Source organism: Artemia sp. Qi Xiang Cuo, chromosome 14 (genome assembly GCF_049724085.1).
Source record: "Artemia sp. Qi Xiang Cuo chromosome 14, ASM4972408v1, whole genome shotgun sequence".
Lineage (NCBI taxonomy): Eukaryota > Metazoa > Arthropoda > Branchiopoda > Anostraca > Artemiidae > Artemia > Artemia sp. Qi Xiang Cuo.
In genome coordinates, this window is record NC_142807.1 from 53,880,152 (window position 1) to 53,892,262 (window position 12,111).

The following is a 12,111-nucleotide window of genomic DNA, read 5'->3' on the forward strand; positions in this document are numbered from 1 at the left end:
TATTTAAACATTTACACAAACCTGAATACCAACTACACTTACTTCAAAATAGCAGCTGAAGAGTGGTCTTCGCATTATTGTACTACTGCCTCTAGACTACATTAAAAAAATGATCTCCCGAAGAGAGGACGCCCTCCCGCTACAGGAAGTCCTTGTTTACGGTGGCCACTTTACAACACCAACTAACAAACTTTTCTTTAATTCCAATCCTACAAAGAAGCCACTATTTTTCTCTTTCATGAGTCACAGTGAGGCTTTGGTACGACAACTGATCCATGCGCATTTTGGCCATTCATCTGAGGCTGAACAAAAAGTAGGTTGTCCCCAAATGGAGTGAGATGAAGAGATCATAAAAATTTGAAGGAAATTGGAACTTAGTGGGAATGGATCAACAGTAAAGCTTTGAATAAATTAGAGAGGGAGGGATTGGTATAGAAAGGTGGGATGCAAGGTAACAAAGAAAGTGATTCCAAAGCTTAACCCCACACTGACTAAGCATCTTTTGGAATTTAATAGGTCTGAAATAGGAATGGTTACTGAAGCCATTACAGGTAATGGGAATTTGCAGAATCATCTCACCAAAAAGAAAGAGCTGACTTCCTAGTTTGCCGAAAATGTGAGATGTCCCTGGCAAATAGAAGGTATATAACAGAAGAATTTTCAGCTAGGACTAGATACCAGTTGAAGGTATTTCATAAATAGGAGAACATAGTTGGGGAACGTAATGTATAACAGCTAAAAAATATATGGTGATAATGGGGGAAACTAAACATTAGCCCACACCCTCTAATTAGGTTTGTTCAACGGGGTGTATGGGGGTAATGGGCCTTTGTGGCCTGAGACTCCACTCAGTTTGGTGAGTCCATAATAAAACTAATTGTTATACAGTACTTAGTTTCATAGTTGTTCACTGTTTATTAGGCTGGAGGCGTATGGATCCTTTTTGGGGGGAGGAGGAGTACCTAAAGCATAAAAATATGTTTTCTGACACACATTTTCAGAATTTTCATGAGAGGTACTTCATATGGGCTAACAAATAAAACGAAATGAAAATATAGAAAGACAGGTATAATATTTCAAATAAGACAAATGTCGGAAAAAAATAACAAAAAATAAAGTAACAGATATCGAAACATGTTAGCTGACAGAAAACAAAAATAATGATCATCGACCTGGCAGAAAATTCCACCAACTCACCACCATTTAACATATTAGGGCACACTATTGAAGTTGTCAAGTCTTTTACTTACCTTGGATCTGCCGTCTCGGATAACGGCTCGACTGAAATGAACGTCCAGTCGCGCATCGCTAAAGCCGCGTCTATTATGGCTCGATTATGCCGTTCCTTGTGGTCAAAGCCAAACATTCGGGCTTTGACCACAAGGAACGCCCCACAAAGCCGAAAAACAAAAATTTGACCACAATCCCAACAAAGCCGAAAAACAAAAATTCGAATCTACAACACGACCGTAACGCAAGTCCTTCTCTACGGTGCTGAAACTTGGCCGGCAGCTGCTTCTGTTCGTGATGCCATAGATGTAGCACAAACAAACTTCCTAAGACGAATCGAAGGGATCAAGTGGTACGACTTCGTCTCAAACACCCGACTGCTGACACTAACAAATCAGACCGCCAACTCTTGTCAGCTCGCCGTAAGAACCCTACGGTAGTTTGGCCACTTAATTCGCATGCCAGAAAAAGCACTCGCCAGCACACTTTTCAATTTTGATCCCCCTCAACATGGCTGAAAGAACCCCCGTGGAAGACCCCGGTTCAGACAGAGGAACAGCCTTACCCAGTACCTCTCTGTGATCGGTACTGATTTCCAAGAAGCAGTCACGCTTGCGCAGGATCGTTCGGAATGGAGGCGAAGAGTCACATCTCTCTCTACGCTAGACCATCAGCAGGAGTATTAAGTCAAAAGTAAGTCAAATAATAAAAAACCTTTTCTTTATTTTTTAGTTTAAAAGCCTTTATCAACAGGAAAAACAAACAAAAAACAACCAATCTAAATTAAACAAAGCATATAAAGAAAACAAAGAAAAACAACACACAAACAATGAAAAAAAACTCATATCTTAATAATGTCCAATATGATGATGTTCATACAAATAGAAACAAAAGTAGGGCAAATTAGTTTGTCTCTCGGGTATATCACAATAAAGCAACAGCAGGGACATGGTTAGTTGTTAGTTTTTTAATGAAATCTAGCAAAATGGAAGTTAATTAAATGTATTTAAAAATTACTCATGTCCTAGGTTAAAACAATTGTAATTAAATACGGGTTGAGAAAACTTTATTATCTCTTATATATTTCACGAATCTTTTCGTTTTCTAGTCTAGCAGAAGCACGTCGACTCTTTCCAAAGTTCATTTCATTTTGATCTGTATTTATAAGGTTCAAACTGGCTGAGCCTGATTATGCGGAATATCATTATTTGAAGTATTTGAGGTTTTGACCTGTCTTTTAATTAAACTATAAAGGATTCAGTCTATAGTCCCCTTCATCTCTATTTATACTAATCTCCCCATAGATAAATTTTATAATTTCTGTAGTTTCCCTAAAACTTTTTTAAAAACCCAACGCAGTTATCGATTGCGTTTGTCTTTTATGTCTAATCATCCTATTCAAGTTAAAAGCAGAGTAACCATTTTTTTAGTTAATACGGTATTAAAATTATCATCACCAAATCCATAACCTAGGTATTTTTTTTAACAAACAGACTATTGCATTTTGCTAGATTTCATTAACAAACAAACCACCAACCATATCCCTGCTGTAACTTTATCATGATATAACACAGCAACAACCTAACTAGTCCTGCTTTTGCCTGATTTGTTGCTGTTTGTATGATGAATATTATTATACTAGACATTATCAAGAAGTCAGTTTTTTATCGTTTGTATTTTTGTTTTTTCCTTTTCTTAATATATTTTGTTTAAATTTGACTGTTGTTTTTTGCCTTTTTTTGTTGACAAAGGCTTCTGGCTGTGAAGCCAAAACATTTAGACATTTATTACTTTTAGTGAAAAAAGGTTGTTTTTTTTTAACTTCCACTGGGTTATTTGAAATATTACACCCCTTCTCCTATATTTTCATTTTGTTTATTTTTAGATGGATTGACAGTGTGGTCTAAGAAATTATATACTTCCTACAAATACGGAGAAGGAACTTGTTCCCTGGCCTACTCAATTTAAGTAATATATTTTGATTAACCATGTAGCATATTGCTGATAGTAGGACAACTCCCCACTTATTGTGGAAGCAGTATATTTCAACATTGAAATCTAGTTCGAAATATTGAAGCATTATGGTAAAATTAGACTGGGGGTTTCATGAGGCTAAATCATCCCTCTGATTTAGGAAAATTCTTTTTCATCTTGAAGGGAAATTCACCTAAATAAGTCCATTTAGTCCCTAAGAAACACTAATTTATAGTAGTTAAACTTTATTACAAATTGCAGGAGTTCCAGTTCCTTTCATTTTAAGAATAACATTGAATATGATATTAATATTTAGTCCCTAAGAAACACTAATTTATAGTAGTTTAACTTTATTACAAATTGCAGGAGTTCCAGTTCCTTTCATTTTAAGTATAACATTGAATATGATATTAACATTTAGTCCCTAAGAAACACTAATTTATAGTAGTTAAACTTTATTACAAATTGCAGGAGTTCCAGTTCCTTTCATTTTAAGTATAACATTGAATATGATATTAACATTTAGTCCCTAAGAAACACTAATTTATAGTAGTTAAACTTTATTACAAATTGCAGGAGTTCCAGTTCCTTTCATTTTAAGTATAACATTGAATATGATATTAACATTTAGTCCCTAAGAAACACTAATTTATAGTAGTTAAACTTTATTACAAATTGCAGGAGTTCAGGAGAGCAGTAGCAGTTCCTTTCATTTTAAGTATAACATTGAATATGATATTAAAAATAAACATACATTAAATTCAAACATTTTTTTAATATAAGTAAATGTAGGCTGGCAATAAAACTTCAAGCAAACAGTATTTGATTATGTTCATGAGGGGGATTCTGTCCCCTGCTCTTTATTCTAATGTTTGACTATTTACTTCAACAATTCAAAAACGAATCTTCTAACACAAAAGTAATGGGACAAAATTTTTGTTTTTTCCCCACAATGTCTAGAGAATATAAGGGGTTATTTGTTTGCAACACTTTGCAAATAGAATTTTCATTTTAATTTTTTTTTTTTTTTTTTTTTTTTTTTTTTTTTTTACAATCAGTACATGAGGACTTGCAATTATCAACCAATTATGTTTCTTGAACCCTAAATGCTTTAGCACTAGTTGAGTTTTAGCATAAAAAACAGGGTCTTGAGTAGGTAACATCCCCCTTGCATACAGGATAGTTTCTACTATTTTAACCTTTAACACTTTTTTTTATTTTCTTTGGTGACAAACATTTATCTGTTAAAATTTTCAAGTGATAAAACAGCTGTTGATTCAAAACTGGAGGTTGAAACTAGGACTAGTTTAAAAAATATATTTTGACAACCAGACAAACAAAATTACTGAATAAAAATTAGTCTTGTGCAGGCAAAATTAAGATTTCAAAAAAACACTTAATTGTTTTATTTTTACCTCAACACAAGGGTCTCTTCTGCCTGAACCTGTCAGGTTTATTTCAGAAAAGAATTTTAAGGACCTACAAATTGTTTGTACATATTGGCAGTATCTAGGGATATGCCTTTCATGCTGTATTCTTTAGAGAACTTGTTGTTACCACAATAAAATTAAACGGCAATCCATCTATTGCAAGTTTTAAGGGGAACTCCTTTTTCAAGTTACTCTGACTACTACTACTGATACTAAGAACTCATTGGAGCACCAAGCCACCTAGGGTCAAAAAAGCAGCACATGCTACTCTTCTATCCTAAAAGCAGCTTTGAGGAAGATATTAACCTTGTTGTCGTCTTTTAAAATATTTCACTAATCTTTTCCTGGTCAATTTGAATGAAATTTGTCTTGGTTTTTTTTTTTTTTTTTAACTTTTTTAATGTTATTCTTTCTTTCACAGCAATGGCTCCTTGCTGCTTTTGCAAATTGAAAGCTATTTTTACTGATCAGTGTCAAAAAAAGATTCAGACACACTTACCATATTACCGAGATATCTGGTTTATTACACTTCACCTTTAAAGCTCAAGCCATATGTGAATCTGAAATCAAACATCATATCAATGGTCAAGAACAATACAGAACAAATACATAAAATGGTCAAGAACAAATACATAAAATGATTGTTGAAAATCTGCTAATATTCACAGTATACACATTTCTAGTGCCATATTTGTAACACTGTAAGGAAAAAGCATATCTTCATGGTTGTAAGAATAGATTTTGAAATAAACATCAATGTAAGAAGATACAACAGCTACTACTGCTGACAACAAATTGCAACACTAAGCAAGCTGAGTCCAATACAGCTGTAAATGTTTCTATTCACATACCTTTGTTCAAAACTTAACTCTTCACTCCCTTGACGAGGTTCTTACTTCCCCTTTTACTTATAGACAGGGTTTATTAAAAAAAAAAAAAAAAAAAAAAAAAAAAAAAAAAAACAACAACAAAACACCTCCTTAAGCTTTTGCTTGCTTACCATTGAGGTGAGCAACTTATTTATTACATTTGGGGTTGCAGCTGAAAAATGTTCTTTTGATGGTGCCAATACATCTCCTACATTTGCAACAGTTAAGAGGGTATGCTGATAGAACTTCATCTGATTGTCTACCTGACTCCAAGGTCACAGTCCTCTGTTGGTGTCAGTCATGTCTGGGATAAAGCAATAAGTACTATTGCTTACAGTGGTTAGAGCCAAGGTAAAGCACCTTGCATTTCCCAACATTGTGCTCTAGCAGCCAGTTTCCTGACCAGTGTGTTAAACCATCCAGGTCTTCCTGCAGGGAGACTTTTGCTTCAGCTGCATTGCTTAGAATTAAAGTTAGAATAGGTTGTAAGCTTAGAATTATCAGCATAAAAGGTTATTTAATTTTTTGTGCAAACAGAGGCATTATTAATATAAATGATAAACAAAATGGGGCCAAGTTCAGGGCCCTAGGATACTCCACTCTTTAAAGGTTGAGGGTTAGAATAAATTAGTTGGCAATCAGAGGTATAAACAACTATAACCTGTATTCTGTCCCTCAGAAAGGCCATGATCCAATCTATAACCTCTTCTTTAATGGCTGACATTCCAATTTAAGCTTCAGTGTCCAATGTGGTACCTTCTCAAATACATTAGCCTGGTCAAGAAGGAAATAGTCAACTGAGATCTCTTAATCTATAAGCTGAGTAATTTCATTGTAGGCATCCAGCAAGTTTGATTCTATTGACCTGCCTTTCCTAAAACCATGTTGACAGTTGGAAAACATATTTCTGGCTGTCAAGTGTTGTATGATGGCACCATTAACCATACCTTTAATATTTTTTTATGGGATAGGGGTCATGCTGAAAGTTCAATATTTTTTGGCATCTGTATACTTCCCTGTCTTAAATAAAGGGAGCAGATTGGCAGTCCCCCAAATCTTGGGTATTGTACTATTATTCATAGATGCCTGCATGTTAGCTAATGGGTAGGATATTTGGTTTCCCAATTCCTTGGGAAGCCTTGAATGGATTCTAGCTTATCTGCAATTATGATAGAAAGTGCTGCTAAGCCAGATTCTGGTGTGATGTGTCTCAATGGTTTTCTGGAAGACACACATCTCAAAAAGGATTTCAGATTTTCATTGCAACAATCTACTAGTTTCTCTTCATACTCAGTGTTATATCTTTGCTGCATACATGATCCTTATTGATGATACTACCAACATAAGAGAAGCCATCCCCTCCATAAGTTTACTTGTTAACTAAATCAACCACTTAGTGATCCTTTATTCTGAAGAGTTCAAACCTACTCTTACATTCTGAACTTCCAAAACCTCTAAAATTGATTCATTTTGTAAGTAATTTTATGTAGGATACTCAAATATGTGTTCTAAATAGAATTACACCTTATTATTTAAAACAAAGTTCTCCTATTTTCTTTGCTGTCTTTTACAGAGCAAAATAAATTTTAAAAAAATATGTGTAAAGACAAAAAGCACACCCCTACTTAACTCCTTGCAAGTAACCAAGCCACCTACTAACATAGCTCTGTACCTCAACTACACAGCAAAATTATTCATAAGCACATCACTAATCTCTTAAATGTATTTAACCAAAAATCACAAATGCACAGGACAAAGCTTTTCTAGCAGCCAAGCCAGACTCTAATCTGTAAATTTAAGAAATACAATGTTCTGATAATTTAGATACTTCTTGTATTGACCTAAGCATAAAAATAGGGTTAATACATCCTCTTTCTTCCTTAAAACCAAATTATTTTCCTAATGAAAACTAACTACATCATCTCTTAGTTGGATGAGCATAATAATGCCAAGTCATATGTAAAATGGTCATTGGTGCCAATTCACAAAAATAAGGGGAGAGGCACAGTTTTTTTCAATCTTTTCTAACTGAACACACCAAAACAAGCTTTTTTTCAAAATCCAAAAGGAGGGGAGCATTTCAGGTCCCAACTGATCATCCCTTGTCAATTTGCATGCCTTTAAAGAATCTACGATAGTAAACTGTAAGCATCCAATCCAGGGGCTTTCCCACTGTCTTAGAGGATTTTCCCACTGTCTTAGAAAGTAGTTTAGTTAGGCACATAATGCTTTCAGATATAGAGGTACGGTCAAAAATATGCTTCAAGGAGGTTGCTTGAAGTATCTATCTTTACCCCTTCTGTCTCTAAACAGTAATAACCCTTGGTGAACTTTGTGTTGTAAAAGTGAAACTTTCAGAAATATATATAACCTACAGCACAAATGCTAGGGAAAGTATGACCTAAACTTGGGGACAAAAATATTATCAAGTAAAAGTTCTGAGACATAAATCATAATAAAGCATTTAAAGCAGGGGTCAGCAATTCTATTCAGATACAGGTCAAAATTAATAAGAATTAGAATATTAAGGAGACAAATTTTTTTTGGAGGGTAGGCATTGTTCAAGTTCTGGGGGCTTCAAACACTCTAGTCTCAGGGTATAACACAGTTGAAGTACACTAGATCACTGGTGAATCCAGGGGCTGGGGGGGGGGTCTTGGACCCTCTGAGATTTTATCTGGTGCCCTTATTTGTAGTTTCTTTTCTGTTTTTCACTCTTTTTTAAAATAAATTTGTCAATTTCACCAATTATTGGGGTAAAATTCTAGTTTAGCTACTTTTGGCTATCTGCAAAAGGGTTTAGGTTATGAAAATAAAATTTTTTAGTAATGAATCCAGGGCAAAATATATACTCTGTAAAAGTAGGCTATTACCAAGTTTCCATGTTAACCTTCTTCTGATTTCTAAGTCTTAGAAATTTGCCTACTTGACAGGTTGACCTATTGGTACTTGACTTGACCAGGTTTACAGGTACTTGACCTATTGAAATTTTGACAAAACAGCATTTTACCTAAAGTTCCAGTTATTACCTTAAATTGCAGCTAGGAGCAATCAAAGGATTTCTCCTTGTAGAGCTCTGGAATGCTGACTAGTTGTATGCAGGTTCACTGGTGACCAGGTGCTGCTCCATATTCAGTACATCCCAATTGAGTTTACACTCTTTGGAGGAACACTCAACATCCAGCCTTCGTTTAAAAACATCAACGAATTCAGCATTAACTATTTCATTAAATAGTCTGTTCATATTGATGGCAATACATGTTGCAACAAATTGAGTATGGAATCTAGATATTGTAGACGGCTTGACAAGTTTCAGGTGATGACCTCTAGCTCTTGAATTGGTACAAACAGTAGGGAATAATGCTGGGAGAATATTAGCCCTTGATAACTTAAAGGCTAAAATGGCATCCCCTCTATTTCTCCTGTAAACAAGTGTAGGGAGATTTAGCTTTGTTAGTCTTACAGGGTAGGAAAGATCTTGCATGCCAGATATCACTTTAATAGCACATCTTCAATAACTTTTATGTCTTTTTTAAAATATGGAGAGAAAAGAGACATTCCAACTTCAAGCTTAGGATACACAAGTCCCTTATAAAGAAGACTGATGACTGAAGGGAACACATGGAAATAGTATGCTTAATCAGTCCCAAGGTCAAACTAGCCCCAGCAGCAGACCTCTTAGCATGAGTGCTGAATTTTAGTTCATTGTCAATAGTGGCCTAAGAAAAAATAAGAGCAGCAAGGATTCAGTTTGCCAAAGTGAATGATATGGCACTTGGCAACATTGAATTCAAGAAGGCAGGCCTCAGCCCAGTAACCCAGCAGTTGAAGATTATTTTGTAGCAGGGAATGATCTTCACAGGATAAAGCTGGCCCAAGAAGCTTTGGATTATCTGCATAAAGAGTTGATTTACTACTGATAATGGAAGGAGCATCATTTGTGAAGATATTAAATAGTGTGGAACCCAAGACACTTCCCTGAGGGACTCTACTCAGAACATGCATTGAGAAAGAAAGAATACAATTACCAGAGTCATTCAGTAACTGAATACATTGATTTCACAAATAAAGAAAATCAAGGATCTAGAGAAAGGATTTCTCTTCAAGCTTTACTGCATGTAATTTAATTACAAGTTGATTGTGACACACTTTTTCAAAATCTTTTTCAAATCAAGCAGAATCATATCAGCAAGCACCCTAATATCAAGCAACATGGTGATGTGATCATACAATTCAAGGAGATTAGTGTAAACATATCTACCACAACAAAAGCCATGTTGTGAACTGTGTAAAACATTGTTTACTTCAAGGTGTTTAACAAATTTAGAATTGATTATTCTTTCAAGAACCTTAACCACTGCTGATGTCATGCTGACAGGTTGATAATTTTCAGCAAGGTCTTTTCTACCTTTTTAAAAAAATGGGAATGATATGTGTAGTTTTCTAGTCCTGAGGCAGTCTAGAAATATTTAATGATAATTTGAACAGCAGGGAAAGAGGTAGTTCCTTTTTCTCTGGTTTTACTTTTGAAATACAATTCCTATTATTTGAGTAAAATTTTAAACCATATCAATGGGATTTTTCTACATTTAATAAATGTAGCCTATTTGGAGATCTTTGAAACTTCATAAATTGATATTGAGCAGTTGTGAAGCTGAAAACATTTTTCTTGTACTTCATTTAAGCAGAAGATATGTTTTGCAAGGTTTCACTTTCATAGAACATTGATTTTTAAAAGTCACTGCCCTCTAGAGGGAGAAGAAGTAGAGGTAGGTAGCCTACTTCAACATACCTTCCTGGGACATTCTTTAGTCTGTAGACCCATCCCTGAAAGTTTCAACCCCTAACCTAACCCCTTTCAAAGATAGCGAAAAGTAGATACACTAAAATTTTACCATTATTGGTGTCCTTGTCACAAGGCCCCCCACCAAGATTTTGCTTATAGGCCTAGATACTCTTGTCATATTGCCCCTCCCCCCAGATTTTGCTCTAGATCCTTTCTTGCCTACACCTCCTTGAAATATCCTGCAAGAGTGTTTTTTCAATAAAGTTTAAAAACTAAAGCCCTATTTTGGAATTTTTGTTATAGCCTACTGCATTATATATACTTCTGAATAGCTTCTACTAACTCACGCTTCTACATTTCAAATTAGAACATCCATGTTTACATATTGCCGTTTATTAGCCCTATCTTGTGTACTCCAGTGTTGGGTCGGTACTTCAATATATGTACTTCAGTACATACTTAAGTACAGTTCGAAGTGCTTACAAACATATTTAAAAACATTTTTTTAAGAGTACTTCAAATACATACTTAAATACATTTTTCGTGTACTTATCGGTACGTAAGTAACAAGTACATTTTTGTCTTGAACTTGTCTAAAGTCGTCTAAAATTAGAACAAATTTCAAAATATTGGACTTACTATAAATAAATGAAGAACATGATTTTTATGTAGAATTGCGAAGCAGCTATTGTTCAGGTGGCAAATTTGAATGTAAATCAATGCTGAAATTTCCTGAAGAAATCACTAACCTGCTGAATGTGTAAAAATCTAGTCCAAAATCGAAATACCTCATACAATTTTCGAAATTGAAAATTGGATTTGTCATCCTTAGAGTTGGAATTGGGTAAGCAATTTCACAATCTTGCGGTAAGACATTTATGGTGTAACAAAGCAAATAAGAAAACAGACCTTAGCAGTTCTGCATCCTCTTACGCATGACCTATCAAAATGATTTATTGGTCATGTCAGCATGTTAAGAATGAATCTGGTTATTAAAATGAGTTAAATATGGAAAAGATGTATGAGCGCTTCTCGCATGTTTTCTGAATGGAATTGGAAGAGAAAGACTTCAGTGAACTAGTCATAGCAACTTACTCTCACCCGAGTTTAAAATTACGATGGTTCACTCCAGCCTTGCGAGGGCAAAAAAAAACGAATAATAGACATAGTGAGCTTACAAATGAAGCAAGTGGCCATGCTTGTCTCTAGTGATGAGCTGGTCGAAGATGCTGAGAAGTCTGGTACAAATGAGACTAATGATTTATTTTCGTTTATGCAAGATGATGATACTGTCAGTGATCAACAAGTAAATGTAGGAATTAGTCTCGAAGCTGAATATTTCAAATTTCTTCAAGGCAAGTTGAGGACCATCTATTTTCTAAAAGACTATCCGAAAGTTAGAAAACTGTTTAAGAAATTTATTATCCCTCTCCCATCATCTGCTCTTGTTGAACCCCTATTTTACGCTGCAGGAGATGTGTTGACTGCAAAAAGAAACCACTTAGAAGACGCTAAAATTGAGAAGCTTTTGCTACTAAAAGTAAACTATTTGCTACTAAAAGTAAACTAGAATTGAGAAGTTTTTGCTGCTAAAGAGATGTCATTATGACTCTTCATTAAAATAACGACTTTTTTCTGACATCTTTTTTCTAAATAGTGGGATATTTATCCCCGGGGGTCCATAATTGAAACTGGGGTACCCTCGCCCGGGGGTCATAAATAATGGCGGAGGATGAAGAAGGCCCCTCTGACGCACACTGAGCAGGTCCCACCGGTGTGTGGACACGTCCCGCTAGTTGCAAACCTTCTTCCAGTAACGGGT

The 12,111-nt window shown here is 35.0% G+C and overlaps 1 protein-coding gene across 1 annotated transcript in view; it reads right to left on the minus strand.

Moving 5' to 3' along the window:
* Nucleotides 1–10,672, minus strand: part of LOC148944624 (transient receptor potential cation channel trpm-like) — a 51,771-nt gene extending 41,099 nt beyond the window's left edge. Inside the window, exons 1-2 of the mRNA XM_089099973.1 lie at nt 10,637–10,672; nt 5,134–5,194 (exon numbers count right to left, since the gene is read on the minus strand). Of these exons, the coding sequence (XP_088956099.1) occupies nt 5,134–5,136 (3 nt within the window). The 5' untranslated portion in view covers nt 5,137–5,194; nt 10,637–10,672. The remainder of the gene's footprint in view (nt 1–5,133; nt 5,195–10,636) is intronic.
* Nucleotides 10,673–12,111: the final 1,439 nt, after the last annotated feature.